This window comes from Eubalaena glacialis, chromosome 3, assembly GCF_028564815.1.
Source record: "Eubalaena glacialis isolate mEubGla1 chromosome 3, mEubGla1.1.hap2.+ XY, whole genome shotgun sequence".
NCBI classification, from domain to species: domain Eukaryota; kingdom Metazoa; phylum Chordata; class Mammalia; order Artiodactyla; family Balaenidae; genus Eubalaena; species Eubalaena glacialis.
In genome coordinates this window covers 86,372,499-86,400,381 of record NC_083718.1, presented here as the reverse complement: position 1 = coordinate 86,400,381, position 27,883 = coordinate 86,372,499, and the positions used below count along the sequence as shown (strand labels likewise).

The 27,883-nt window shown below is 44.2% G+C and overlaps 5 protein-coding genes across 5 annotated transcripts; 2 read left to right on the top strand and 3 right to left on the bottom strand.

Moving 5' to 3' along the window:
• Positions 1 to 1,307: 1,307 nt before the first annotated feature.
• Positions 1,308 to 5,842, bottom strand: LOC133086868 (histone H2B type 2-F). The gene is made up of 3 exons (XM_061183569.1): positions 5,811 to 5,842; positions 4,369 to 4,932; positions 1,308 to 1,355 (listed from the first exon to the last, which is right to left on the bottom strand). The coding sequence occupies exon 2, from the start codon at positions 4,847 to 4,849 to the stop codon at positions 4,469 to 4,471; it is 381 nt and encodes a 126-aa protein (XP_061039552.1). The 5' UTR covers positions 4,850 to 4,932; positions 5,811 to 5,842; the 3' UTR covers positions 1,308 to 1,355; positions 4,369 to 4,468.
• On the bottom strand, positions 5,831 to 22,685 carry LOC133087072 (uncharacterized). Its single transcript, XM_061183839.1, has 4 exons — positions 22,263 to 22,685; positions 17,915 to 17,959; positions 7,367 to 7,397; positions 5,831 to 6,318 (listed from the first exon to the last, which is right to left on the bottom strand). The coding sequence occupies exons 1-4, from the start codon at positions 22,670 to 22,672 to the stop codon at positions 5,899 to 5,901; spliced, it is 906 nt and encodes a 301-aa protein (XP_061039822.1). The 5' UTR covers positions 22,673 to 22,685; the 3' UTR covers positions 5,831 to 5,898.
• On the top strand, positions 11,488 to 11,799 carry LOC133086869 (histone H4). The gene has a single exon (XM_061183570.1). It carries the CDS (start codon positions 11,488 to 11,490, stop codon positions 11,797 to 11,799), a length of 312 nt encoding a protein of 103 aa, XP_061039553.1.
• A 1,064-nt stretch (positions 22,686 to 23,749) lies between the features above and the next one.
• LOC133086865 (histone H2A type 2-A) lies at positions 23,750 to 24,517 on the bottom strand. Its single transcript, XM_061183565.1, has one exon. It carries the CDS (start codon positions 24,250 to 24,252, stop codon positions 23,860 to 23,862), a length of 393 nt encoding a protein of 130 aa, XP_061039548.1. The 5' UTR covers positions 24,253 to 24,517; the 3' UTR covers positions 23,750 to 23,859.
• Positions 24,518 to 24,534: 17 nt separating this feature from the next.
• Positions 24,535 to 27,819, top strand: LOC133086867 (histone H2B type 2-E-like). The gene has a single exon (XM_061183568.1). It carries the CDS (start codon positions 24,603 to 24,605, stop codon positions 24,981 to 24,983), a length of 381 nt encoding a protein of 126 aa, XP_061039551.1. The 5' UTR covers positions 24,535 to 24,602; the 3' UTR covers positions 24,984 to 27,819.
• Positions 27,820 to 27,883: the final 64 nt, after the last annotated feature.

The following is a 27,883-nucleotide window of genomic DNA, read 5'->3' as shown; positions in this document are numbered from 1 at the left end:
GTGCTAAGAACATCGTTTGTTCTAATATTTGGTCTTTGACCCCAATTCCTGACATAGAGCTCCTAAATCCCTTGGAATTTCCAGGGTAATAGGAGCATATTTTGTTCTAATGAGACGACTCTTGATGGACTCCTGGGTAGCTTCAGGACAGGGGCTGGTCACCAGAAAGGCCAGGCTATGATTAGAAGATTGAAGCTGTTAACCCCACACCCCCCATCCTCCAGGGGAGAGAGAGAGACTGGAGGTTGAGTTAATAATCCATCATGCCTACTTGATGAAGCCTCCATAAAAACCCCTAAACTATGAGATTCAGAAAGCTTCTGGGTCAGTGAACACATCCACATGCCAGGAAGCCACATGGACACCCCAATTACACGGGGACAGAAGCTCCTGCACTCAGGACACTTGCCCTATGTACATCTTCCTCTGGCTGGTCATCTGTATACTTTACTATATCCTTTATAATAGACTCGTAAACGTGTTTCCCTGAGTTCTGTAAGCTGTTATAGCAAATTATTGAATCTGAGGAGGGGGTTGTGGGAACTCCTGATTTGTAGCCAAGACTGACAGAGGTGTGTGTAACCTAGGGACCCACTACTTGTGATTGGCATCTGAAGTTGGTATAGAGGGTGGGGGGGGCAATCATTTTGGACTGAGCCCTTAACCTGTGGGGTCTGTGCTAACTCCACGTAGTTAATGTCAGGATTGCTTGGTGTGGAAAACCCACATACTTGGTGGCCAGAAGTATTGAGAATAGTAGAGGAAACAAAAGTTTTCCTTTACCTTCTTACTGCTTCTGAGTTAGTGTAGGTAAGTATCCTTAAATACCCAACAACTTACACTATGAAGCTTCTAAACTGATTTGTGGACCAGGTGTCTGCAACTGCACCTAGACCTTCACTCTGCATTGTGCTGTTCCCCATTCAGAGGGCAAAAGATTTTTAAAATCATTTTTTGTTAAAGCCAACTCTTAGAGTTCTGCATCTCATAAATGCAATCCCACTGCCCTACCTCTCAACCACTCCTTCCCTCATCAATCTGTTCATCCCATCAGTATTTACTGAGTGCCCACTCTATTCCAGGTACAGCTCAAGATGATGGGCATAGAGCAGTGAACAAAACAAAGTACCTACCTTCATAGGACTTACTCTGATAAGGTAGGAGGAGAGTCAGACAACGTATTGGTCGGAGAACAGTCTAAATTATTGTGCCAAATATTTAAAAAAAAGTGGCTTAAACAAAATACAAGTTTATTCATCTCTCATGTCCAGGGTTAGTAGAACAGTTCTGCCATTCTCATCACATGGCTTCTGTTTCTGGGCCCAGAGTGGTTGCCATAGTTCTTGTCATTGTATCTGTAACCCAGCCAGAGGAGAGGGTAAAAAGGCAAGGGCAGCACATATCTATTCCTTTTTAGGACACAAACTAGAAATAATATGTATCACTTCCATTCATATCTCATTGGCTCAGAACTTTGTCTTATGAACAAACCCAGATGCAAGAAAAGCTGGTAAATTAGCCTTTAATTGAGAAGCCATGCACCCATAAAGCAGGGGGTTAAAGTAAGCAGAGAAGAACAGCTTTTACAGGTAGCAGTCTCTGATTCAGTAATAAACAAATAATAAATACATTAGTATTCAGATGATACACGGAAGAAAATTTAGCAAGGTATGGGGACAAGGAGTACCAAGAAATGGGGGGAGAGAGGGAGGCGGGCTTGCTATCTTACATAAGTTGGTCAAGGAAGGACTGAAGAGTAATGGAAGTTTTGAGCAGAAGCCTAAGAAATGAGGAAGCCAGTCATATAAATATCTGGGGGAAAAGCTTTTCCAGAAGAAGAAATGGCAAGCACAAAGACCCTGAGATAGGAGGGCCTTGGTGTATTCGAGGTAGAGCAGGGAGACAAGTGTGATGAAACAGAACAAAAGGGAGAGTGGTAAGAGAGGAGGTGGATGTGGGCCATTGTATCAGTGTGGACGTTCTCTCTGAAGCCATATGGGGATTTTCAGTTGGGCAGGATGGTGTGGGAGTGACATGATCTGACTTAGAGGTTTCAGAAAGTTTACTCTAGCTGGTTTGTGGAAAATAGAGTGAGGGTAGAGGCAGAAGCAAAGAGACCAGTCAGAAAGTCATTGCAAATACCTGGGAGGTGTGATGGTGGCATGGAGTGGGAAGACAGCAGTGGAAGTGTCGAGTATGGTTGGATATGGGACATTTTAAGCCAACAATATTTTCTGATAAATTTTATTTGGGATGACTGAGAAAAGGCTTATTTCCATACTTTACTATAGTCATACCGCCTGCAAAAGAAAATGAATCTCACAGGGAACAAGAAGATAAAATTTCTCTCAAGCTAGGACCATGGTGAACAAAGAAAGCTTCAGCAGGTTTGAGATGCTGGGAGCCAAGTACAATGTGACTTAAATTGCTTTGCGGGCAAGAGGGTGGGACAGCCAGAGCTTTCCAATATAATGAAAAACCCTAAAAAATAGTCTATGTGAAAATTTTAAGTTTAAAGAGACATATTAAAGTGAAAAGAAAATGTTACAACCTGGATGAGGAGTACAGAAATAATGACACCTAGTCACAGAATATAAAGGGAATGATGAAGAATTCCATCTACAAAAATCAGATGATTAAAAAGTTGAAAGATGTTACAGTGAAAATTGGGTAAAACTAAAACTTAAAAAAAAACTTCCCAGAGGACACTTGATATAATTGGTCACAAATAAAATTCCAGGTGCACTTCATGGACTTGGGAAGGAGAGCACCTGTATATCCCCATCACCTAGCACAGGGTCTGGCACATGTAAGTTCTCACTTATAGAGTGATTTTTCCTACCATAAAGTGTGTTGTATAATGATTTCTTTTAACTAGAAATTTTAGATTCTCAGTTGAGCCATCTTTCCCTGGTCCCTTGTCTGATAGTCTCTAGGGAAAGATGACTCACTGAGAATCTTAATTTCCCAGTGTAAGAAAGAAATCACATACAGCCCACTTTATGCAACTTTTAATTAGATGTAAATTTGAACTCCTACATTATAAATGAATAAAATTCATTTTAAGCACAAAGTCATGTAAATTCCCCCAAGTTTACCAGGAATGGCTTAATTTCAAAACTTGACTGTCAAGTGAATTGGAAGCTAAGATTTTTCCTTTTGCCTCAAGGGTATATTTTATTTGGTAAAATATCCAGCCTTTTTCGGGATTGGTCTTGAGTTATGCAAGTTTTGAACTGAGAGGCCTTAGAAATTCTTCCCACATGTTAACTGTGCCCTTTTGTACACCATGCCCCCAAAATCTATTCTAAAAAAATACACCTGAGAACACTAAAAACCACCTCCCCAGTCCCCCACCTCCAACATGACCTTATCAGGGAACTTCAGGAGAGGCACCTGGAAGTATGTTTAGCAAGCTTGGAGGTGGGTCCTATAGCCAGGAAAGTTACAGAACCAAGACAAGGTCCTTGCCCTGGAGAAGATAATTTTCCTGTGGAGGAGTGTAAACAAGCACAGCAAGTTAAGTGCTGCTCAGTTTTCACCAAAAGCAGGGTAGGAGTGGGGAAAGGTTTGACCTAAATGAGGATTAAACCCAGAAGGGAAAAAATCCTGAAGGAAGGGAAGTCTTTGGGCACTGGGTCTCTCAACCTTGGCGCAAGGGTCAACGTCATTCACCAAATAATTCTTGGTAGTGGGGGCTCTCCTAGGCATTATGGGATGTTTAGCAGCATCCCTGGCATCTACCCACTAGATGCCAGTAGCACCCCTCTCCCCAAGTGATGACAATCAAAAATGTCTCCAGATATTGCCAATATCCCATGGGGGGGGTGGGGGGTGGAGAGGGTGGGGTGGGAAATCTATCTGGTTGAGGGTCACTGGGCTAGGTTGGGATTTACAGGTAGGCCAACATACTAAAGCATTTGGCGATGTTGAAAGTTTGTGACAGACACCTAGAGGTATATGTTAAAAATAAATTAAAACATTCAGAAACAGAGAGAACTAAGGAAACTATAGGACTCTCTATCTGTACTCTAGAATAAAATAAAACCCATTCGCTTACTGGTTTAATAACAAGAGACAGCCCTTCCCCGCCCCTCCGTACCTAAGCTCCCATTGAGGACTCAAGACTAAGTAGGAACCATCTTAAGGACCAACCACTTGTTACCAGCAGCATGACACATACCACTAGGTGGCACCACTGGACCATGGGAGGTCCTAGACTTTAACAGGGCAACCTTCGATTACTGTCCCAATCTAGCCCCAAATCCAAAAGCACTCGTGATCATGGGCCCCCACCGCACCCCACCCCACCCCACCCCACCGCACCCCACCGCACCCCACCCCACCGCACCCCACCCCTAAACCCACCTTTTATCAAGTGTTTACAGCCACTTTCCCCGATAACTTAAGTGGCTCTGAAAAGAGCCTTTGGGGTAAAATAAGATGTTCTACTCCGTCTCTTGCACGCTTACTTCGAACTGGTGTACTTGGTGACCGCCTTGGTGCCTTCGGACACGGCATGCTTGGCTAGCTCGCCGGGCAACAGAAGGCGCACAGCCGTCTGTATCTCCCGGGACGTGATAGTCGAGCGCTTGTTGTAATGCGCCAGGCGCGACGCTTCGCCCGCGATGCGCTCGAAGATGTCGTTGACGAACGAATTCATGATGCCCATGGCCTTCGACGAAATGCCGGTGTCTGGATGAACCTGCTTCAGCACTTTATATACATAAACAGAATAGCTCTCCTTCCGGCTGCGCTTGCGCTTCTTACCGTCTTTCTTCTGCACTTTCGTGACAGCCTTTTTCGAACCTTTCTTAGGAGCAGGAGCCGATTTTGCTGGATCCGGCATTTTCGCACAGAAGAATCCCCACACGCCAGTAGAAGTGATCCCGACTACACCGAAACAAGCTGGTTACGCGCTACTTATAGAGCCTGTATGCAAATGAAGACTAGCACAGTATTACGTTTTTATTGGTTAATATCCAACAGTGTCGTCATAGAGGGGCGGAGTCCATGTAAATAAGGTTTTGCTCGCTCTCCCTTAGTGGCCCTTAGAACAAATGTCTTGTTAACCAATCAAAATGTTCCATTTCACACTAACCACTAAATTATGTAAAAAGTAGTTTCACCTGTTTGTGGTCTTTTGTTGTTAATTGGTTTTCACTTTTACTTGGAGATCTGAAGCGCCAGCTAAAGACAAGTTAACTTTCTCTTATTTTTGCATCATTTTACTCCTCTGTACTACTTTGTGGAAGTTGGTTCTGGTTTTTGCAACAATACCTCAGCCCACATTTTCTTTTTTTTTTTTTTTTTCGCGGTTTGCGCCTCCTGTCTTAGGCAACGAGGAAGATGGGTTCTTACACATCTCGGGACTCTTGCCCCCATTCTTCTTAGTTGAAATCCCGAGGGACTACTTGGGGATCGAGGATTTTATCTAACATCCTGCCTAGTTCTAGTAACTGTACAATCAGGCTGAAAACCCAGATTGCCATCACATAATGACGGCCTTCTAAAGTGTCACTTAATTTCAGTATTCAGATTTGTGCTAACGTTTTGTACTAGCACTTTGGAACGCGTTACAAACGACTGGTAGAGCAGATTCTATCCTCTTGCAAAGTTTAGCAAGGTTGGCGCTCTGGACTAAGAAATCAAGCCAGCAAGTAAAAGCAGTACTTGACCGACACGACCCAGACCTTGCCTCTGGTGCTCCCTCTAGCGTCTGTCTGCCTTAATTCCGTAACCTCACCACCCAACACGTGCGAGACTCCCCGACCCACTTTACCCTTAACACTTGTGCATTAGGAACTCACCAAGCTTAAAGTTGGCACAGCTGCTCTTTATGAAAACATGGGTGGCTCTGAAAAGAGCCTTTAGATCGTCTAGTTTAAAACGCGTGCCTTAAGCCCGCTCCCCGCGGATGCGGCGGGCCAGCTGGATGTCTTTGGGCATGATGGTCACGCGCTTGGCGTGGATGGCGCACAGGTTCGTGTCTTCAAACAGCCCCACCAGATAGGCCTCGCTCGCCTCCTGCAGCGCCATCACGGCGGAGCTCTGGAAGCGCAGGTCGGTCTTGAAGTCCTGCGCGATCTCGCGCACTAGCCGCTGGAAGGGCAGCTTGCGGATCAGCAGCTCGGTCGACTTCTGGTAGCGCCGGATCTCCCGCAGGGCCACGGTGCCCGGCCGGTAGCGGTGCGGCTTCTTAACGCCGCCAGTGGCCGGCGCGCTCTTGCGGGCCGCCTTGGTGGCCAGCTGCTTCCGCGGGGCCTTGCCACCGGTCGACTTGCGGGCAGTCTGCTTCGTACGGGCCATGATATCTCTCTGATTTTATTCACCGGCCCCTAGGCAGTCTTATTTATAGACATAGCCTCGTCTTGATTGGGCCAGAAAAACTAGGAATTTCCGAAAATGTAATCTCATTGGATAGAAATCAATCCTATTTACTGGGCAGAAGATTGTTATGCTAATCTTTTATAATCTCCCCTTTCCAGTACTTTTCTATAATCTTACCGATCACAGATTTTTTTTTTTCAGGCCTTTTCTTTAAACTGCTGTAACGTTTGTAAGAGTAATTTATAAAGTGTTTTTACACGCTTGGGATTTATATATTAGCAGGTTCTTTCGAAATACAAGCATGCCCTAGGTTTCAGCCTGCATTTCCACTTACTAGTTACTGTAACTCCTCTCCCATAGCTAACATTTATTTAGCTCCTGACACCGAGCCAAGCAAGTTAGAGTTACATTATGACTGAGGTTCAACAAAATATGTGGTTGAAGGAGGCAAAAACTAAACTTAACGTTTACCTGATTCGGATCGCCGCCAAAGCTGCATGCTGACCGGTACCAATTTACACAGTAGAGCCTTCAGCCTTTTCCCCTTGGAATGCGGTTTCCTCCTCCTCAATCCATCAATGGCTAATTTGGTCCTATAGATGGAACGCTTTAAGTAACGGACGATAAGACCAGAAATATTAATTTCTCCTTTACAATGGTGAAGAGTTTTAAATAAAGTTGCTTATCAGTCAGATTTAAAGTGTGAAAGCAAATAAATTTTTCATTGATTACTGAGTTGCTAGCATATTTTCTTCAATAAAGTGTTTTCTGATGCTTAAAGCTTCATATCTTTTCTATTCTCTGTAAGGAAATTGAAGATCCTTTGCCTTTTATTTCATATGCTTTGAAGAATTTCTCGGAAAATTACATGTAATAAAACAGCAGTTATGTAAGGTTACCAACGCTTTAAATTGTAATAACTGACATAAAAACTTTTACTCACATGCTTATTTGATTAAAAAAACATTACTGCATCCAAATCTTATACAAACTCAAGCCTGAGAACAAAAGCAGCCCCAAGAGGCTCAAAACTTACCTCTATGGTGTCAGTATGAATGACCATCTTCCTGAAGTCAAAATAAAATAAAAGTGATTTTGAAAGGATTTCCTGAACATTAAACACAAGATAGAAACTTACCTTTATAACAATCTGTGATGTATGGTTGCCTTAGAAGTCACCTTTAATAAGAGAATTCTGATTCATATTAGAAGTCTCCTTAGGCAGCAGCAATCTCCTGCTCTAGGGAGAAGAGCTAAAATGTCAGCACAAAAGTGTAGCTGATGTGAACAACTGTTACCCCCTCCTGTGGTGGTTTTGTAATGATGTCTTACATATACAGAGCACTACTCAGTATTGTAAAACTCTCTACATACACTATCTCATTTAATCCCAACTCTGTGAAATAGATGTTATTTTTCTCATTTTACAGATAAATAAACTGAGTCTCAGAGAAGTTATGGCTCATCCTGGATAAGCAACAAGGCCTGCGTAATATACTAAAGCAAAAGAATGAAATTATAATGGATTTCCAGTTTCATCAGGCTTGGAGTATATTTTAAAGCACTGAAGAATCTTCACAACATAAGATCGAATTACTCAACTGAACTATTCCCATCAGAAGAGGAAACTACCCCAGGGCAGGTGTCGATGACAGTCCAAAGCTGCCCAAACAAATGACACATTTCTTTGAAATTTTTTTTTTTTTTTTTTTAATGTATGCACTCTTGGCCAAGCTGTATGGATGTGTTCATTTAAACAAGAAAAAGATTCTCAAGCTATTTATATAGAATCTAACAGTAATGGGACTTATATTACCTTTATAATGTAGAGAATAAGAAAATTCCAAGAGTCTTCCTCTGGCTTAATAAAGAAATTGAATAAGAATTTCTACTCAAAAACAGTGATGCCAATTTAAATATTAACTCCGGGGCAACAAATCAAATAAGATTATCAGAATAGTATATCATTATGGGTCATAGGTAACATTTCTCTGAATATAACAATCTGATATATGGTTGCCTTAGAAGTCACCTTTAATAACAGAATTCTGATTCATATTAGTTCAACTTCACCTATTCTCCACATTGGACAATAGAGTGATACTCCTGTGAGCATTCTCAATACACCACTTTATCAGAAGCAAGTTTATAATAAAGAAGAACCTCTTGGGCTTCCCTGGTGGGGCAGTGGTTGAGAATCTGCCTGCTAATGCAGGGGACACGGGTTCGAGTCCTGGTCTGGGAAGATCCCACATGCCGCGGAGCAACTAGGCCTGTGAGCCACAACTACTGAGCCTGCGCGTCTGGAGCCTGTGCTCCGCAACAAGAGAGGCCACGATAGTGAGAGGCCCGCGCACCGCGATGAAGAGAGGCCCCCGCTTGCCACAACTAGAGAAAGCCCTCGCACAGAAACGAAGACCCAACACAGCCAAAAATAAATTAATTAATTAATTAAAAAAAAAAAAGAAGAACCTCTGCTTTGCTGCAGCTGTGAGGAAGAGGGAATATTTTTCTCCTTTAATATTTCTGAAGTTTCTTTCATCAGAAATAGTAAGAATCTGCAGTTTTGAGACAGCACTGAAATTTCACTATTTAGTACTGAAGAGGGGAAGAAAACAGTGATGAGAAGCTTAAATTTTACCATAGGGAATAAACAGGCAAAAGAAAATGTTAGTAAGTGAATTATTAGGCATATAATGTTTTGTATGCGCATGTGTTTCTTTTTAAAACAAAAGTAATGAACTAAATTAAAATATATGTTTCAGAAAGACAGTTTGTGTTTAGTTTTTGACTTCAAGCACCTCCAGGGCTTCAAGTACCCCATTTTGAGACTGAATCTTTGGTTTGTGGGTTAGTCAGGCCATGTGCCTGCTTCCCTTTCATTTTGAGTGGCCTGCAGCCCTAGACCAAATTGAGAAGCCATGATTTTGAGCTTTTTTTCTTACCCCATTCTGAGCTAAACTCATTCCCCCAACATCCTACTCATTGATAAACACTTCCTCTTTTCTACCAGTCCTTAACACTACTGCCTATACTGTACAGTGAGGGGTTGTGTAGGGGAGGAAAATTTTTCCTTGACCCCCTTAGGGTCCCTGGCTGGGTCTGAAAATTAACAAAGATTAACAGGAAAGAGGGGTCAGGTAGGCCTCTTAGGAAGAGTAAATGATTTTTAGGAAAGATGAATGGACCCTTAGAATAGATGGGAGGTATGATAGTTTGTGACAAAGTTTGAGTGTGGTGTTAACTTCTAGTCTCCTCTCCTGTGACAAGAGTCAATCTTCCCTGGTTGATGAAACCACCTGGGGACGGGATTTCTGTCAATTGAGTTCCTTTCCAAGGATCTGTCTTTAGGCAGATAAGGGGAGTTCAAAGAAAGTCTGTCCCTGCATTTGCTGTTTTTCAAAGTATTACGGCTCAAAATAATCAATACACCAAAGCAGCATATTTTGAGGTAGCATGTCCTGAATTCCTACAGTCATGTTTTGGGGTGGCATATGCTACTACCCTTCAACATCTATTGTGAATTCCAGGGTGTTGATTTAGGCATGTGATGCATGGTGGCACCATCCAAAGAGCAGAGAGAGAACCCCATTCTTATGGGGTGGGGGGAGGAGAATATATTCCCTCAGCCCCCACGAGATTCATACCTTGGAGATTTTAAGTTTAAACATTTTGATTTTTGGAGATTTTGAGTTTAAAATGACTAAAGAACAACCAGGAGAATCTACATGTCTGGAGCCTAGAAGTTTGGATAAAGATATAGATTTAAGATTCATTAGCATACAGAAGGTTGAGCTAAAGGAGAGCTGAAAGAAGGAACATAAGTTGTTTTTTGTTGTCGTTATTTTTTTAAAGATATCAAAAAAATAATAATGTCTCAGAAAAAAACATAATTATTTCTGATGCAGAAACCACATCTCCTCCTGTATTCTACAGAAGGCCCTGGTAATGAACGTGTTATCAGTAGAACCCCGATTTCATAAGGAAGTTTCTGGTAATGACTCTCAATATGGAGCAGATGTCCTCTTGTGAAACCCAATCCAGCAAACTTTGCTAGCTCCATGTAGGGCCTCAATTTGGGCACTGAATTCTGGCTGAAAACAAGGGTCGGATTTAGAGGATCTGTAGAAACGGAGGTACAGAGGCCCTTCAGTCTTCTTTTTATATATATATTGCTTCTTTCAGCAGAGCTTTGGATGACAGTGAGTTGGATTCACTCACCTCCATGTTAGAAGTCTTGCAGTATACAGACCAATTTTCCTAGGATCTGATTTCTCCTAGATGAGGTGAAACTCCATGCCTCATATCAACAAAACAGAGACGAGACTCGGGAATTACGGCGCTCTCCCTGCTTCCCCCTCCACGCACATCCAAGGTGCCGCTGCTCTTGAGATCGCCTACCGGGTCTGTCAGTCTAATTGTGGGAACCGCCTTTGCTGCAGTTTTATGTAACCGTGGTTCCGAAGCCTGGGATCCTTCTGTCGGTGTTGTACGCGGCGCTGGTGCTCTGTTCTCCTTTCCGTCTCTGGATTCCATTTGCTCTTCCTCTGGTCATCTCCACTATTCCTTTCTTCCTAGCCTAAATTTAATGCCTTCTGGGGGCACACAGGGAGAGAGACAGAGGCGAAAACAGCGACGAGATCCGGAAGCTGGGATCCGAATTCTCCCGGGGACTCTGGCAAATAGATCTTTTAAAAGACTGGAGTCCGAGGGGGGAGGCGCAATATAAGAGTAGGGGATTAAGAGATACAAACTACTATGTATAAAATAAATAAACTAGAAGAATATATCGTACCGCACAGAGAATGTAACTGGTATTTTATAATAACTAAACGGAGGCTAATTTATAAAAATATTGAATCGCTGTCGATACACTTGAAACTGATATTAAATTGTAAATCAACTATACTTCAGAAATAAATAAGTTAAATAAATAAATAAAAATAAACGGTGAGAGTCCGTTAGAGGGAGCTGTGGAGGGTGAAGGAGGGATAGGGAAACAGCAGAAAAGAAATGACGAAATGTCGAGCGGGCTGGGCCCATTTAGACAGCTTCCCGCCCGCGCGCTTTCGGTTTTCAATCTGGTCCGCTACTCTTGTATATCAGGGGAAAAGCCGACCTGGCTTGTCTCAAAGGTGTTTTCAGACCTCATCTGCTATGTCGGGAAGAGGGAAGGGCGGGAAAGGCTTGGGCAAGGGTGGCGCTAAGCGCCACCGCAAAGTTTTGAGAGATAACATCCAAGGCATCACCAAGCCCGCCATTCGGCGCCTTGCTCGGCGCGGGGGAGTCAAGCGCATCTCCGGCCTCATTTACGAAGAGACCCGAGGTGTGTTGAAGGTGTTCCTGGAGAATGTCATTCGGGACGCGGTCACCTACACGGAGCACGCCAAGCGCAAGACGGTCACTGCCATGGACGTGGTGTACGCGCTCAAACGGCAGGGACGCACCCTGTATGGCTTCGGAGGCTAAGCTGCAGCTTCTGTGCTACGTGACAATCTCAAAGGCCCTTTTTAGGGCCAACCACACAGTCATCAGAAGAGCTAGACACTTGCCTGAAGTATAGGTAACTTTGAATTTGGGGATTGGTTAGTAGTGGGATCAGAAGTCTAGGAGGTACCGATGCCCAAAAGTGCTAACAGCCCTGAAAACCCAAGTCACTTACCAAAAGCTGCCTTTCACTTGCCTGCCTCAACTTTTGCCAACCTGAAAGGCTATACGTGCTCCAGATTTAAAGCATTTTTCAGTTTGCTTTTGGGCGTGTATCATTTGTAATCGTTGGACCAGACTGCGGAAAGTGGTGTGTGTGGGCTTCACTTACCAGATCTACAGTGAGGGACTGGGCTGGGCGGCTTAACCCTGTGCTCACATTGGGTAATTGTGTCATTACAGTCTCCTCACTTCGAAAGGTGCAAAAGCACTAGCAAAACCAAATCCAGTCACCAACCATTCAAAAATGAAACAAATATAGGTTGTTAGACCAGAAATGAGCTCCTTAATACAATACTGAAGTACATCTGGAAATTGTCTGGCTAGTGTATGAAAAGTATGTTTGGTTTCCTGTGTTTTTGGTGTTAAAGGCCCCTCACAGTTATCTGCTGAGAGTAGTGCCTGTGCGTGCACGCGGACGCTACATTTAAGGGAGAATTTAGTTTATGAGGTTTGTCTTTCAGTGATAACATTACAAAGAGACAAATGCAGAAGCAACTAAGTATGAACCTTATATAAAATCTGAGCAAACTATGTAACCTTAATGTGAAAGCAAGTCTTCAAGAAACAGTTCGGGTATGTGACTTTTCCATTAGGGCCTGTTATAGCCTAGAGTAAGAGACCGGCAGAAACATACCCACCATCAATACAGAAAGCACAATTTAATTTTTGACAAGGCAAAAGCAAATTCTCCTTTATATATATATGTGAAGCCATTCTCTATACTATCACTTCTAAATCGCCTTGATTTGAATTGAAATGTAGGTCCACGCCTCTGGTCCTTAAACCTAATTATAGTTTTGCAGCTATTACATTTGCAAGTAAAAGATTTTTTTTTGGTGTTCTATCTAGGCTTATGATTTTACAGCTAAATTTGGCTTGTATGTAGCCAAGAAAAAATCCTACAGAAGAAGTTCTGTCAGCTCCCAAAAGATAAGCCAGCTATTGCTTTATTGGTCTCCACACTTGGCAGCTCTCGTTAGCATCAAACACTTGGTGAGCTAGGTTTAAAACATGGTGCTTAGCAATGGAAATGCCAGAAAGTCAAAGCATGTGAGACTTGCCTGTAAGAGCTTATTATCAGCATAGGGGATAAAAATAATACATAAATACATACATATACAATACATACATACTAACATACACAGCCCAAAAGTACATGGTGGCACATATTCGGTATGATGAGAAATGTAGCTGATGATTACTATAGGAGTCTTAACACTACAGAAGTCACTGGCTGCTGGGAAATGAGCAAGCTTGGCTGTGGAGGTCGGGCTTGTGTCAGACTGTTAAGAAGGAACCGAGGGACTTTCCTGATGGTCCAGTGGTTAAGACTCGGCGCTCCAACGCAGGGGGTCTGGGTTCGATCCCTGGTCAGGGAACTAGATCCCACATGCCGCAACTAAGACCCGGCGCAGCCAAATAAATATTAAAAAAAAAAAAAAAAAAAAAGAAGGAACCGAATGCCCGGCATCCTATTAAGAGATACAGTAAAGGGGAGGGGGAGCATCAGGGGGTGAGAGGCAAGAATAACATTTGTGAAGATGTCCAAGTGAGAAATAAATAAGAGGATTCAATGGTCAAGATGTTTCATCTTCCCTTTAAATTAAAATCTCAATTGCAACTGATGGCATTTGTATTTCAAATATCACTGTGATTTTTTTTTTTTTTAAACTTTAAAGGCAATGCAGACTGAATATATCTGATCCTCACTGAGATACTCTGGAGAAGGAGATATCAAAAGTTTGAAGAGAAACCAAAGAATAAAGGAAGGGGGTGGGGGAACATGTCCATTATCTAAACTAGTGGTTCTCAAAGTGTGGTCTCTAATCTAGGAACATCAGATCACCTGGGACTTGTTAGAAATGCAAAATCTTGGACTCACCCCAGACCTATTGCATGAGAAACTCTGGGAGGTGAGACCTAGCAATTTGTATTTTAACAAACCTTTCAGTTGATTCTGAAACACATTAAAGTTTGAGAACGACTGATCTAGGTAACAGTTTTTCTTTAAATCAAACAAAAATATTTAGAATCTGGGTATATATTGCCCTAATTTTTTACCATAATGTTAAATTTTGCTTTCTTTGATGCAAAAGAAAAACATTAGGTGAATGATCCTAATAAAATTTTTGTAGGACAAAATATTACAGGAGGAAAAAGTTAAAATAGCTTATTTCCTAAAAGCATTTGGGGCAAAAAAGAAGTATGAATAAAAAATGTAGTTAGCTTGTTTTACTAAATATTATTGGTTTGTGGGGTTGTTTTAAATTTTATTTTATTTATTTTTTTATACAGCAGGTTCTTATTAGTTATCCATTTTATACATATTAGTGTATATATGTCAATCCCAATCTCCCAATTCATCACACCACCACCCCACTCCTGCCGCTTTCCCCCCTTGGTGTCCATACATTTGTTCTCTACTGGTTTGTGTTTTTGACAGTATCGAATTTTGTAATCAGTGGATATGCTTCTTTTTTTTACTCCTAAATTTCTCCAAGATCTTGTCCTTTAACCATTAATTATACATCTTCTTTACAGTGATTTTGATAGTGACCCCTGTTCCTACCTCGTCTACTCCACTAAATACTATTATAATAGGACATGACCGAATCCTCTGTTAGTCATATCCAGCCTGTGAATATTGCCGAATTACAGTATATGCATTATGCATATTTTTGTGTTAATAAATGGCTTTTTTGTTGTTGTTCTTAACTATCTGTAACAGTGAGGAATTAATGCTCTGATTTGCTTTTTCGTTTTGCTTGTTTGTTTTTTAATTTTATTTTATTTGGCCGTGTTGCGGGGCATGTGGGATCTCAATTCCCCGACCAGGGATTGAACCCGTGTCCCCTGCATTGGGAGCACAGAGTCTTAACCACTGGACCGCCAGGGAAGTCCCAATGCTCTGATTTGCTAACAAAATAATTTCCTTCCCATTTCTACCCCTGAGTGACTCAAATACTCTCTGTAAGCCAGCCCTGGCTGCCAAGTCTTTCCTTCCCTGGGTGAATTCAGGACTTCCACTAGGATATATGTATACAAATGATTCTTGCCCAGTCTGCATGTCTACTTCCATTACTATGGTCACTTAAGTGTCCCACTGGCTAATCAGACTTCACAATGGACCAGTTTGAAGTCTTACCTTTCCTTTCCAGGCTCCCTGTTTCTCTGAATAGCAGCATTATCCTCTAGAAGACTGGATGCTCCTGTCATCTTTCACAACATTCTTATTTGCTTCCTTTGAAACCTTTTACTCCGAACTTTATATTCTATCTATTGATGAACATGTTATTTCTCTACTTGAGCCAAAAGGATAGAATTATCATTAATGCAGAATATTACTAGTATATATAAATATGTATGGATGTATAGAGAATTATCAGGAAGAATGTTCACAAAAATTTGAGTGATTTATGGATGTTGGTTTTTGTTATATTCATTGAACATTTTTAATTGTTCGGATGTCTTAAAATAAGAATGTACAATTCCCCCCACCCCAGACAATCAGAAGATATAGATAGATAGATAGATAGATAGATAGATAGATAGATAGATAGATAGATAGATAGATAGATGATACATAGATAGATAGGAAGATAGTCTGGGCTATATGAACCATGGCAAATCTTAACTTTGCCAAAGTTCAATTTTCTCATATGAGTGGCCACCAGCCCTTCATTTCCTTTTCTATCACCTCACAATGCAATAAGACTGAATACAATAACTTCCCAACCATTAAACACAAAATCCAAGTAGCAAAGGAAGAGAAGAGGGGGGAAAATCAATCAAAGAAACACAAATCCAAAATCAAAACCTGACTGAGGAATATTCAATCGTGAGTTCACAAAGTTTAGCCCTGAGCAGGGATTCTGATTGGTTGGAGAGGGCCCACGGCCTTAAGAAAGAAACTTTGCAGGAAGATCAGGAAACACTTAACATTTTGCTCATCCTGTCTAAGAGGGACTGTGAGATTCAGAACTAAATAACAAACTGACCAAATTTAATTGCTAATGTCCAGAGCCAGTTGTACCAAAACTTTTAGATTGGAAGCTTACAGTTTAGCAATACCTATCAAAAAAACCCTTCAGATATACTGAAAATGTACCCCAATTATATGTACAAGGATAATAAGTTGTAACAGTGTTTTTAGTGGCAAAAATCTGGAAAATACTTAAATATTAATTAATATGAGTCTGAGTAAATAAATTAAGAAATAACCATTAAATGAAAGCTGTGCATCCTTTAAAAAGAATAAAGCAGATTGATTCAGAGGCACTTTTATATCTGTAAGAGTTGAGATAGAAGGACTTCATATATATATCTCAAGGTCATGCCCCTTGCTTTTTTCACTTTTATATAAAAAATATATATATATACTTTTTTCACTTATATATTTCACTTATAGAGAAAATATATTTTTAAGGAAAAAGAAAACAAAGGGCAGGATAGTGTGTCTTCTGTGTAAATTGTCTTAAAAGAACATTGGTAAATAAACAGAACTGTATTGGTAAATAAACAGAACATTTTTCTGGAAGTACATATAAGAAATCTGTAACAGTTGTTACCATTATGAAGAAGAAATAAAGTAGGAGACTGGGAAGAGGAGGATTTTACTTTTCATTTTATTCCTTTCTATACTGTTGGATTCTCTCTCAAGTAAAGTATCACTTTTATTGTGTGTGTGTGTGTGTATCAACAGAAGTAATCTAGAGAGTAGGATTATGAGCAATTTTGTTTTTCTTTTGTAAGTCTTTATTATAAAAAACACTCAATGTTTTAAAAATATAGGAAGCGGGATAAACCATCTCAAAATGGCTAGCATAGTGCCTGGCACATGGCAGACAATAAATATTTGTTAAATCTTAAAAAATAGAGTTTTATAAATTGAAAAGGAAAATAATTTGCTAAAAAGAATTCAATTTTATAAATTGAAAAGGAAAAGAATTCACTACACATATGTCTATTTTTCAGCAGGCAATCCTCTGGGTGATTTTCCACACCAGTCTTTTTTTTTTTTTTTTAGTTAATGAGGCCTGATGATAGGTCTGCTTCTCAGCTGGGCTCACCACACCCTAAAGAGATGAATCTTGGAGAACCTTGAAATCAGGCAGAGGAGATTAGACACAATAGAATAGAGCCTGGAGATCTCTGTTGATTCTTGAGCAAGTTGAGAGTGATATTTTGGGAAGGTTGGTCTGGCTGAGGTGTGCAAGGTGGACTGAAGGGGACAGAGAATTAGAAATTGAAATGAGTTAGGAGGCTCTTGCAAGCCTTATTGGGCCCTGGACAAGAATGGTGGCAGCAGGATTGAAGGAGAAAAATAGATGGAGATGGAAGGAGGCACAGCAACCTCTGGTTTCTCTAAGCATGAAGTGGCCATTGGAGTTGAATTTAGATACCACTCTTTGATTTGAATTAATTTTTTTTAATTTATTTATTTTTAATTAATTTATTTATTTTTGTCTGCGTTGGGTCTCCGTTGCTGCGCGCAGGCTTCCTCTAGTTGCGGCAAGCGGGGGCTACTCTTCATTGCAGTGGGCGTGCTTCTCATTGCAGTGGCTTCTCTCATTGTGGAGCATGGGCTCTGGGCACGGTCTTCAGTAGTTGTGGCACGAGGGCTCAGTAGTTGTGGCTCACGGGCTCTAGAGCGCAGGCTCAGTAATTGTGGCGCGCGGGCTTAGTTGCTCCGCGGCATGTGGGATCTTCCCGGACCAGGGCTCGAACCCGTGTCCCCTGCATTGGCAGGTGGATTCTTAACCACTGTGCCACCAGGGAAGTCCCTGAATTAATTTTTAAACAAGAGAATAATGAGCAGTAGTTCCCATTTATTGAATACCTACTATGTACCATTTATATAGTTTGCATAGTTTACAAATCTTCAGAACAACCCCAAAAGGTAGTTATCCCCATTTTCAAAGCAAGAAACTGACGTTCATGCAGTTTAAATAACTTGGCATTCTCTGATACATTATGATGCTCCTGAATCTTACAAAAATATTTGTCTAAAATTTGAAAACCCCAAATAATCTGAGGATCTTTAATACATTTGCTACATTTATTTAATAGAACCATATAATATTGATTCTGGAAAAGACCCAAGAAATCATCTGATCCAATTTCCTCATGATATTTTTCCTCTGCTTTTAGGACAAAACTCTACTCTAGCTTCCCTTCCCCACCAGATCCCTAAGTGGTGTAGATTCCTGAGAGGCCCCTTCTTTGATCTCCCTATAAGCTCTTCCCAGGCACTCCCACTAGTTCCTCTAGCTCCTCTGGGCAGATAGGAAAATCCAGCTGGTCTCTAGCTCCGCCTCCAGATCCACAATCCCAGCTGCCTGAAGGACATGGCCACTTGCCTCTGCCCGGTGCCAGCTCTGACCCAGTGTGGCCTGAACGCTTCAGCAGCTCCCCGTCCCAGGCTGCCTATTCCTGTGATGGTGGCCTCATCCTCCCAGTCACTCAGGCAGGAAGGTCTCGAGACACCTTTGATTACTTTTTGCCATAACCACCTCCTTCTATCCCCATCCAGGTTCAGACGATCTTCTACCTGCAATAACATCAAAACTTTCCCTCCAGTCCATTGCTGTGGCTGGTTGCCTTGTTCTCCTCATGCTCAGCACCTCTCATCTGCTACATCCCTGAGGCCTGGGACTTGGCCCCCTTCCTTGGCTGCTGCTCACTTCTGACTCCTTTTGCACCTCCACTACAGACTAACCCTCCGTGTACACAGCCCTGATTATGTTACCCACCTGCTTAAGGCATTGCCCCGTTTGGGCATTCCCCACTTTTCTTACTCTCTTGTCTTCATTTCCCTATCTTTTCCCCATCACCCCCCACAGAAAACCATTCTACTATGTTTAAAGTATCTTTTAATTTCTATGTGTGATTGCAAAATCTACTAATTTTTAAATTTTCATAAATAATATTCTTTTAGATCTCATGTCCTTATTTCTCACAGAACTATGTTTTTAAGATCTGTCCTTATTGTTATGTGTCCATATAATCCACTGTCTCTTACTGCTGCAGAGCGCTCCATGGAGTGTGTCTACCACATTTTCTCTATCAACTCTTCCAGTGATGAATGCCCACATTGTTTCTAATGTTCCATCATACTTGTCATGGTCTCTGATAGACCTGTGTGAGAATTTCTTTTGGATGAATACCCAGAAACAGAGTTGCTGGTTCCCATGATGTGTAACCTTAATTGGTCTAAGAAGTACCAAGCTGCTCTTCAGAATGGCTGCCCTAGGTCACACCCCACCAGCTGGGCACCAACCACCTAAGCCCTCCATCCTGGCCAACCCTTAGCATTATTCAACTTTCCATGACTGGCCAGAGTATCGAGTATAAAGTGATTATCTCATTATTGCTTTAATTTGCCTTTCTCTGATTACTAGTATTTATGAGCATCTCTACATATGTATGTTAATTTTGTTGCTTCCTCTTCTATAATCCCTCCCCCTACACTGTTTACAGAGTGAAATTTACCCCCTCCCCAGTTTGGCATTCAAGACCCCCAATAAGCTGGCCTCAAAATCCCACCCCTGAAAAGTCATTTCCAATTTCTGGCCTTGGACCCTGTGGACCAGCCACCACTCACAATTCTCCTTGTCTTTTTCTTGAACCCCACCTCAAGTTGTTCTACAAGAAGAGCTCCGTGGGTCCCTCGGTTAAAACTGACCTTTCCCTCTGACCTTCCAGATAATTCATCTGCACCTTTCTCCACTGCCTACCACGGCTCGCCTTCATTATAGTGCATGTCTTCTCACAGAGCCTAAGGACCTGGTTCCCATTTCTGCAAACTCATATACATGCCTCCAGCTATGAACAGTTGCCAGGCTTCTGTTTAAATATTTATTTATTTATTTATTTATTTATTTATTTATTTTGGCTGCACCGAGTCTTAGTTGTGGCATTCAGGACCTTTTTAGTTGCAGCATGGGGACTCTTAGTTGCGGCATGCATGTGGGATCTATCTCCCCGACCAGGGATCTAACCCAGACCCCTTGCATTGGGAGCGCGGAGTCTTACCCACTGGGCCACCAGGGAAGTCCCAGCCAGGCTTCTTGTTGAACAAAACAGTAAGAATTTTTTAGTTTGAGTGATGATTTTACTTTATTCTTTGTAATTTTCTCCATTGCAGTGGTTTTCAGTTGCAGGTTGTAACCCATGAGCAGGTGATAAAATCAATTTAGATTGCTGTGAGGGTAGGCCTCTACAGTGACAGGAACACAAAATTTTATTCTATTCCTGACTGGATATCAAAAATGCCACTAAACTTCCCTTGAGATTCATACAGAAAGACTTCCTGGATGTTAAGGGTGCCCAGACTGGTAAAATAAAGCAATGTGATCTCAGAGGCAGGCAGAGGATGTGGAGCATTGACACCTGACATGAAATTGCAGTTTCCAGGGTCTGCTCAGCTGCTCCTGAACCTGAGATGCTGGACAAAGTCACTCACCAGCGAACCTCAAGCTGTACCTCAGAGAGCCCTATGTCTGTATGTCCCTGAAAGTTTTACCGTGAGGATGGATGAGATGACGGGTGCAAAGTTGGTGCCCCACACAGCCCTTGAATTCACTACTTCTTAACTCAGAGTACAGACCCAGGCCCTGGATCCACCCTGCATTGGGGGCCTAAGCAGGTAATAAGGGTCTAGGCAGAGACCCAGAGGCATGCTCTGGAAATTGCTGTGACCCTGGAGCAGAAACACACAGCAACCTGTAGCAGGAGGGGCCGCAGTCCCTACACTGCTCCCCCCTTTTCTGACACATCTCAAAAGACATAACTAAAGCTTAAAAAACAAACAAACAAACAAACAAAAAGTAAATATCCTTCCTTTTCCCTCTCCCTTCTGTGAATTCTCACTATCTCTATAATGAATGCTTTTAACATGGCACTGTGCTGAGACAAAGCAGAAAACATAAGTCTTGGCCTTTTCCAAGTTCAGATAAGTGACTGAGAAGGTTAAGAAGAGGTGTCACCTAAGACCTGTACAGCCTTTGTATCTGAGCTCCATGGGTCAGAGCCTTTGTATCTGTGGAGATAGGCTCTACAAGACCTTGCCCCACGCCACTGCCCACTAGAGGCCTTGCACTTCCACCTCCCAAATGGTACAAGAATCATCTCTAAGGCCTCCATTCTCACTATTTCCTAACAGTGGGTAACTTCCTCGCCCCAAAGGAGGACCATGTTCTGCCTGTTTGATCTCTTCCCCAAACTTGAACTCAGAGCCCCACTGCTGTTCTTTCGCTGAGTAATCCAAAACCTGAGGACCGACTTCCCACACTTCTGAATAAAACATGTAGAGACACTACGAAGTCTGGGCAGAGAATCCAAACACAGGTTGAAGCTTTTAGAGATTACTTCACGGAGTAGAGTGAGTCTCACTGCGAACTCGGCAGGAAAGAAGCAATCTGTTTAACGCCCAGCTCACGAAAGTGGCCTTAGGATCTGTACAAACACCCTTCCATCCAACCCCCGGGTTTTGATTAGAAGCAGAGGGTGGGAGTGAGGCCCCAAATTACCGACACTTGAACCCCAAAAATGCCACATTTTCCCCGGCAGAAACGGGGCGGGACCGACAGAGGCGGCGATTTCCCTCCGGAGCCGGAGAGCCACGCGGGGCGGGGCCCTTTCCGGCGGTGGTGAGGAGGTCAGACATGCGCGCGGCTCTCAACTGCCTGAAGGCCAGCCCCCGCGCGCTCAAGCCCGCGAATCCTGAGCGTCCCCTAGTGACTCCGCCTGGTCTAACCTCCCACACCCCCACTCCCACCCCCACCCCCAGCCCCCTCCCCCTCTCCCGGGACAGATTACAATTCTGGGCCACGGTCGAGTACGAAGACGCCCTAGAAGAGCCCGACCCTACGGGAGGACCCGTGGCCGCCTCCAAGAAGCGAAACTGGGCGCCCTGGCCGCGCGCAAGAACGCAGCGGCAACCTCACCAGTCCAGCGAAGCCGACTGACCAAACTCACTCAAAGATCTTGACACCCCGGAAGGCGGCCAGCAAGCAGGGGACCAGGCCGGATACCTGGCCTTTCTTTAGCCTATCTGTTGGAGCCTAACGCTCTGCCCGCTCTAACGGCCTCTCCTCCCGGGATATGCGAGGGTCCGCCGGGAGAGCACGGACAAGTGGCACAGCTTCTTCCAAGTGCAGTTGTGGGTGGCTCTGAAAAGAGCCTTTGGATATGATGGAACCTCGAGCCGAGCGCACACTTCTTAAGCCCGCTCCCCGCGGATGCGGCGGGCCAGCTGGATGTCTTTGGGCATGATGGTCACGCGCTTGGCGTGGATAGCGCACAGGTTCGTGTCTTCAAACAGCCCCACCAGGTAGGCCTCGCTCGCCTCCTGCAGCGCCATCACGGCCGAGCTCTGGAAGCGCAGGTCGGTCTTGAAGTCCTGCGCGATCTCGCGCACCAGCCGCTGGAAGGGCAGCTTGCGGATCAGCAGCTCGGTCGACTTCTGGTAGCGCCGGATCTCGCGCAGGGCCACGGTGCCCGGCCGGTAGCGGTGCGGCTTCTTGACGCCGCCGGTGGCCGGCGCGCTCTTGCGGGCCGCCTTGGTGGCCAGCTGCTTCCGCGGGGCCTTGCCACCGGTCGACTTGCGGGCAGTCTGCTTTGTACGGGCCATAGCGAAACGAGACACGAGCTCACCGGCGCAACGCTGCTCAAGGAGAGAAACCGGGATCCAGCCCGCCGCAGCGGTCTTTATAGGCACAGTCTTTTCCCGATTGGGCGGGACAATAATTGAAAGTCCCGCGCTGGCTGTCCATTGGCTGTGACGTCATCGGCCCTAGCGCCACTGATTGGCTTGGGCAGTATCCCCACCCACCCCCGCCCACCCGCCTCCCTTTCTACTTTCCAGTTTGCCAACAGTTTTCCCTGCCTTGTTTTTCCTTTCTTTCAGGGTGAGAGTCAGTTTTGAGCGCAACTGTGTCAGAATGTTCCTCCTCAGCCCTTCGCTCCCTTAGAACGCGCTACCCGCGAAACCCTCTTTCTACGGTTTCTAGCTCCCGAATTGAACCTCAACCTTGTTTGGCCCCGCCGCCCGCGGAACGCTTTGTTGCCTTCTCAGAGCCCCCTAGCTTAGTTGGCATGACGGATCGTTGTGTGGTTTTTGGTTTTGTTTTGTTTCCGCCTTTCGGTGCTTTTCGGATCGGAAAGTTATCTGCGCCCCCCTCCGGGCGCAAGACTCCGCCTCCGAAAGCCTAAGTGGGGACCTGTATCTCCGCCGCGAAGCCGCCTTTTTTTCCCCGTTTGAGACAGTCGACTCACTTAAGCCAAACTCCAGGTCCACCACACTCCCGAAAACTGTCCGCTCCCCTAACCGACTGAGGTGAACGGGGCGTGTACGTGTGTGAGAGGGAACGTCCCCGTTGTACTGGACCTCTAGTGTTGGGCAAAGGCCTGGGGAACAACTATACTATAGAGTTGCTCACTAGGCATGCGACTCCGAGTTAAGGCATCGCGGGTCGCCTGACGGAGTACTTAGAACTGAGTCGACCTTGGCGCCTAAGAGGCTTACCACCTTCACCTGAGTTAATTAACCTCCCGGATTTACAACCCGTCACCCCCCCCCCCCCCACTCAAGCAAAACACCGGTAAGGTACTCAAAGATTCCAGAGGATGGGCGAATGGCACTCCCTCCCCCTCTGTACCCCTGGGCCGCACGTCTACTACTGAGAAGGATGAAATTGAGCAAACTAGGTGTTAGAACAACTCTTTTTATTTGAAAAAGTGGGTGGCTCTGAAAAGAGCCTTTGATTTCAGAGGTGCCCCTTCGAGTAGGGGGCTTGGGAGGGCTTCCCGAGACCGGCCTCACTTGCCCTTTGCCTTGTGGTGGCTCTCCGTCTTCTTGGGGAGCAACACAGCCTGGATGTTCGGCAAAACGCCGCCCTGGGCGATGGTGACTTTGCCCAACAGCTTGTTCAGCTCCTCGTCGTTACGAATGGCCAGCTGTAGGTGACGAGGAATGATGCGCGTCTTCTTGTTGTCTCGGGCCGCGTTGCCCGCTAGCTCCAGGATTTCGGCGGTCAGGTACTCAAGAACTGCCGCCATGTACACGGGCGCGCCAGCCCCCACCCGCTCGGCGTAGTTGCCTTTGCGCAGCAGGCGGTGCACTCGCCCCACCGGAAACTGCAGACCTGCGCGGGACGACCGCGACTTGGCCTTGGCGCGAGTCTTGCCTCCTTGTTTGCCACGACCAGACATGACAGCCACAGGCACTGCAAACTGCTCCCGTTTGATGACTAACAAAATCGTCCCCAACAGCGCCGCTTCACCCTTTTATAGGCAGAACGGCGATGGTCTACGGAGCAATTTGATTGGCTACAACACAGCTTTGTCCTGATGACCAATAGGATAGCTCAACCAGAATCCACTCATTTACATAACCTCGTCCCCCTCGCAAGAGAGCCACTGAAAACTCGCGAATCGCAACGCGGCGTAATCCGAACCTTAATTTGCGTACAGCCTCTATAAGTACCGAGTCGCTTCCGGTAGCCTTGGTGCGGCTGTTGTGTTTGCGTTCGTGGTGGTGTCTGTAGCGCGTGCTTGCCGTTATGCCTGAACCGGCAAAATCCGCTCCGGCGTCCAAGAAGGGCTCGAAAAAAGCTGTCACCAAAGCCCAGAAGAAGGACGGCAGGAAACGCAAGCGCAGCCGCAAGGAGAGCTATTCCATCTACGTGTACAAAGTGCTGAAGCAAGTGCACCCGGACACCGGCATCTCGTCCAAGGCCATGGGCATCATGAACTCGTTCGTCAACGACATCTTCGAGCGCATCGCGGGCGAAGCGTCGCGCCTGGCGCATTACAACAAGCGCTCGACCATCACGTCCCGGGAGATCCAGACGGCCGTGCGCCTGCTGCTGCCCGGCGAGCTGGCCAAGCACGCCGTGTCCGAGGGCACCAAGGCGGTCACCAAGTACACCAGCTCCAAGTGAGTTCCTGCCGGGATGCGGCGCTCGCACGAGGCGCCGAGCCGCTTGACTTTCCAAAGGCTCTTTTCAGAGCCACCCACTTTTTCAGTGGAAGAAGCTGTTATCCAATTTATTTTCATTTTCTGTTATGGTTCTTTTCCGTATCACTTACTCCTTTCATAGTGTAAATTTGCCCTCTTCCTTAGGATGAAGGGAAAAACCCAAGGTAGGACCAGATTTTGTAGATCGGTTAAGAACTAGTTAGAGTAATTGTTCATTCTCATGCAAGTAACTTGCCTTTTCCAGTGAAACGGTTAGCGATGGGTGATGGATCAGTGTAAATCTACTCAGGAGGATGGGGTAAAAAGTTAAGCAGTGGTTGTTCTGCAGCAATTAGATTGGGTCAATACTTTGTAAATGCATTTTTCTTGAGCTCAGGAAACTAAATGTAATGTTACTGTTTAAAAAAAAAAAAGCAATACCTTGACCACACCCCAGCACGTATAGAAAATCTATAAGTCGACTAAAAAAAACACAGTCTGCGTTAAGAATCAAGTTTTATTCGGCGACTTGCTGAGGACTAAGCCCAAGAGACAGCCTTTCAGATAGCTCTGAGGGACTGTTCCAAGGCGGTATGGGAGGAACCAGAATATATACCACTTTTGCAAAAACAAACCAGGTAGCTGAACATCAAAAGAATTCTAATTAATGAAAAAAAACCCAAACTATCTCAAGTTAATAAATTTAGCACTTCTCTATGGGAAGGTGAAAGAGTGGGCTGATTGAAATCATTCATTCGATATGCACCTTAACTGTCTAGGCCCAGTATCCTGTTTTTCTCCATCCTGAATCCCCTCAGGGTGCACAGTTGAGGTGGCTGCAGCGCCTGATGGCTTGATGGCCACAACATCCTTTGATTACTGATATGGCAGGTGACATTTTTCATCCACATTTCATCTAGACAATTTTTAGTCTAGACACACGTCGTGTCTCACTTTGCTATTCCTTTCGGTTAATATTTGAACAGAGGCCTGAATGAAGAAAGTAAGCCATAGGATATCTTGGAGAAGAGTACTCTAAGAACAAAAAACAGCAAGTGCAAAGGCCCTGAGGCAGGCACAAGTTTGAGGAGTTCAAGGAATAAGCAAGGCCACTGTGGCTAAAGCACAGTGAGCAAAGGAAAGATCTGCAGGGAAATGTGATCAGAAAGGTAGTTGAGAGTCATTATGTATGCCATTGAGAGGCTTCTAGGGCATTGCAAAGATTTTGTCTTTAATTCTAAGTAGGTTAGAGTGCCTTTGGAGAGTTTGATCAGAGTAATGACATTATTCGATTTACGCTAAAGCTCACCCAGGATGCTATGTTGAAAAATAGACTATAGGTGAGCAAGAGTAGAGGCAGGGAGAATATCAAAAGGGCTACAGTAATAGCTCAGGAGAGAGATGGGTGGTAGCCGTGGAGATGATGAAAAGTAGTCAAGATATATTTTAAATGAAACTGATGAACTGTATATAGGTTATGACAGAAAGAGAGGAATCAAGGATTTTTTTTTTAATTATTTATTTATTTATTTATTGGCTGCATTGGGTCTTTGTTGCTGCGCGCGGGCTTTCTCTAGTTGCGGCGAGCGGGAGCTACTCTTTGTTGCGGTGTGCAGGCTTCTCGTTGCGGTGGCTTCTCTTGTTGTGGAGCACGGGCTCTAGGCGCACGGGCTTCAGTAGTTGTAGCACGCGGACTTAGCAGTTGTGGCTCGCGGGCTCTAGAGTGCAGGCTCAGTAGTTGTGGCGCACGGGCTTAGTTGCTCCGCGGCATGTGGGATCTTCCCGGACCAGGGCTTGAACCCGTGTCCCCTGCATTGGCAGGCGGATTCTTTTTTTTTTTTTTTTTTAATTAATTTTATTTATATTTATTTTTTGGCTGTGTTGGGTCTTTATTTCTGTGCGAGGGCTTTCTCCAGTTGCGGAGAGCGGGGGCCACTCTTCATCGCGGTGCGCGGGCCTCTCACTGTCGCGGCCTCTCTTGTTGCGGAGCACAGGCTCCAGACTCGCAGGCTCAGTAGTTGTGGCTCACGGGCTTAGTTGCTCCGCGGCATGTGGGATCTTCCCAGACCAGGACTCGAACCCGTGTTCCCTGCATTGGCAGGCAGACTCTCAACCACTGCGCCACCAGGGAAGCCCGCAATCAAGGATTAATTGCAGGTTCTTGGACTGAGCACTTGGAAAGAGCTGCAACTTACTGATACGAGAGGCAAGTAGGTTTGGAGGGGGAAAGCCTAGAGTAATGTCTTGGACAAAATTTTGAGACTACTGGTAGCTATCCAGGTGGAAATATCAAATAGGAAATACCAAATTCCCAAGTTGGGAATATGAAATATGAGAACTGGAGTTCAAGGAAGAGAAAGGACAAAGGGGTAGATTATAAAACCCCGATTCTTGCTCATTTGTAGGTGATCTATCCTTTTTTTTCTGGATGCTTTTAGAATCGCTATAACATGTCTAGATATGGTTTTTTCCATATCTAGCTTTGGTCTCAGTGTTTCACTAAAATCCCCTATCCAACTTCAGTTTCAACCTCCAACCTTAGAAGGCAGAATAATGAAATGTCTAAATCAATGTTAATTGGGCATCCCTTGGCTAGTGCAACCACATAAGTCAGTTACCTCTAATAATTGTAGCAAAGTATGAACAAAGGATATCATTCAGAGTTCTAGTTAATATATAGATGATCACTCTCAAACATACATAAAACTTTTAAATATAATTGAGTAAAAAAATCTATCTATTTCAAAATCTATGTTGAAATTCTATCAGTTAACATACTGTGAAAATAAAATGTAATAATTAACGTCTATGAAAGTTTTCTGTACTAGTTTTTTAAGTCTGATTACAAGTTTTTAAAATTTTCTCAATTTTTTGTTTTGTAAA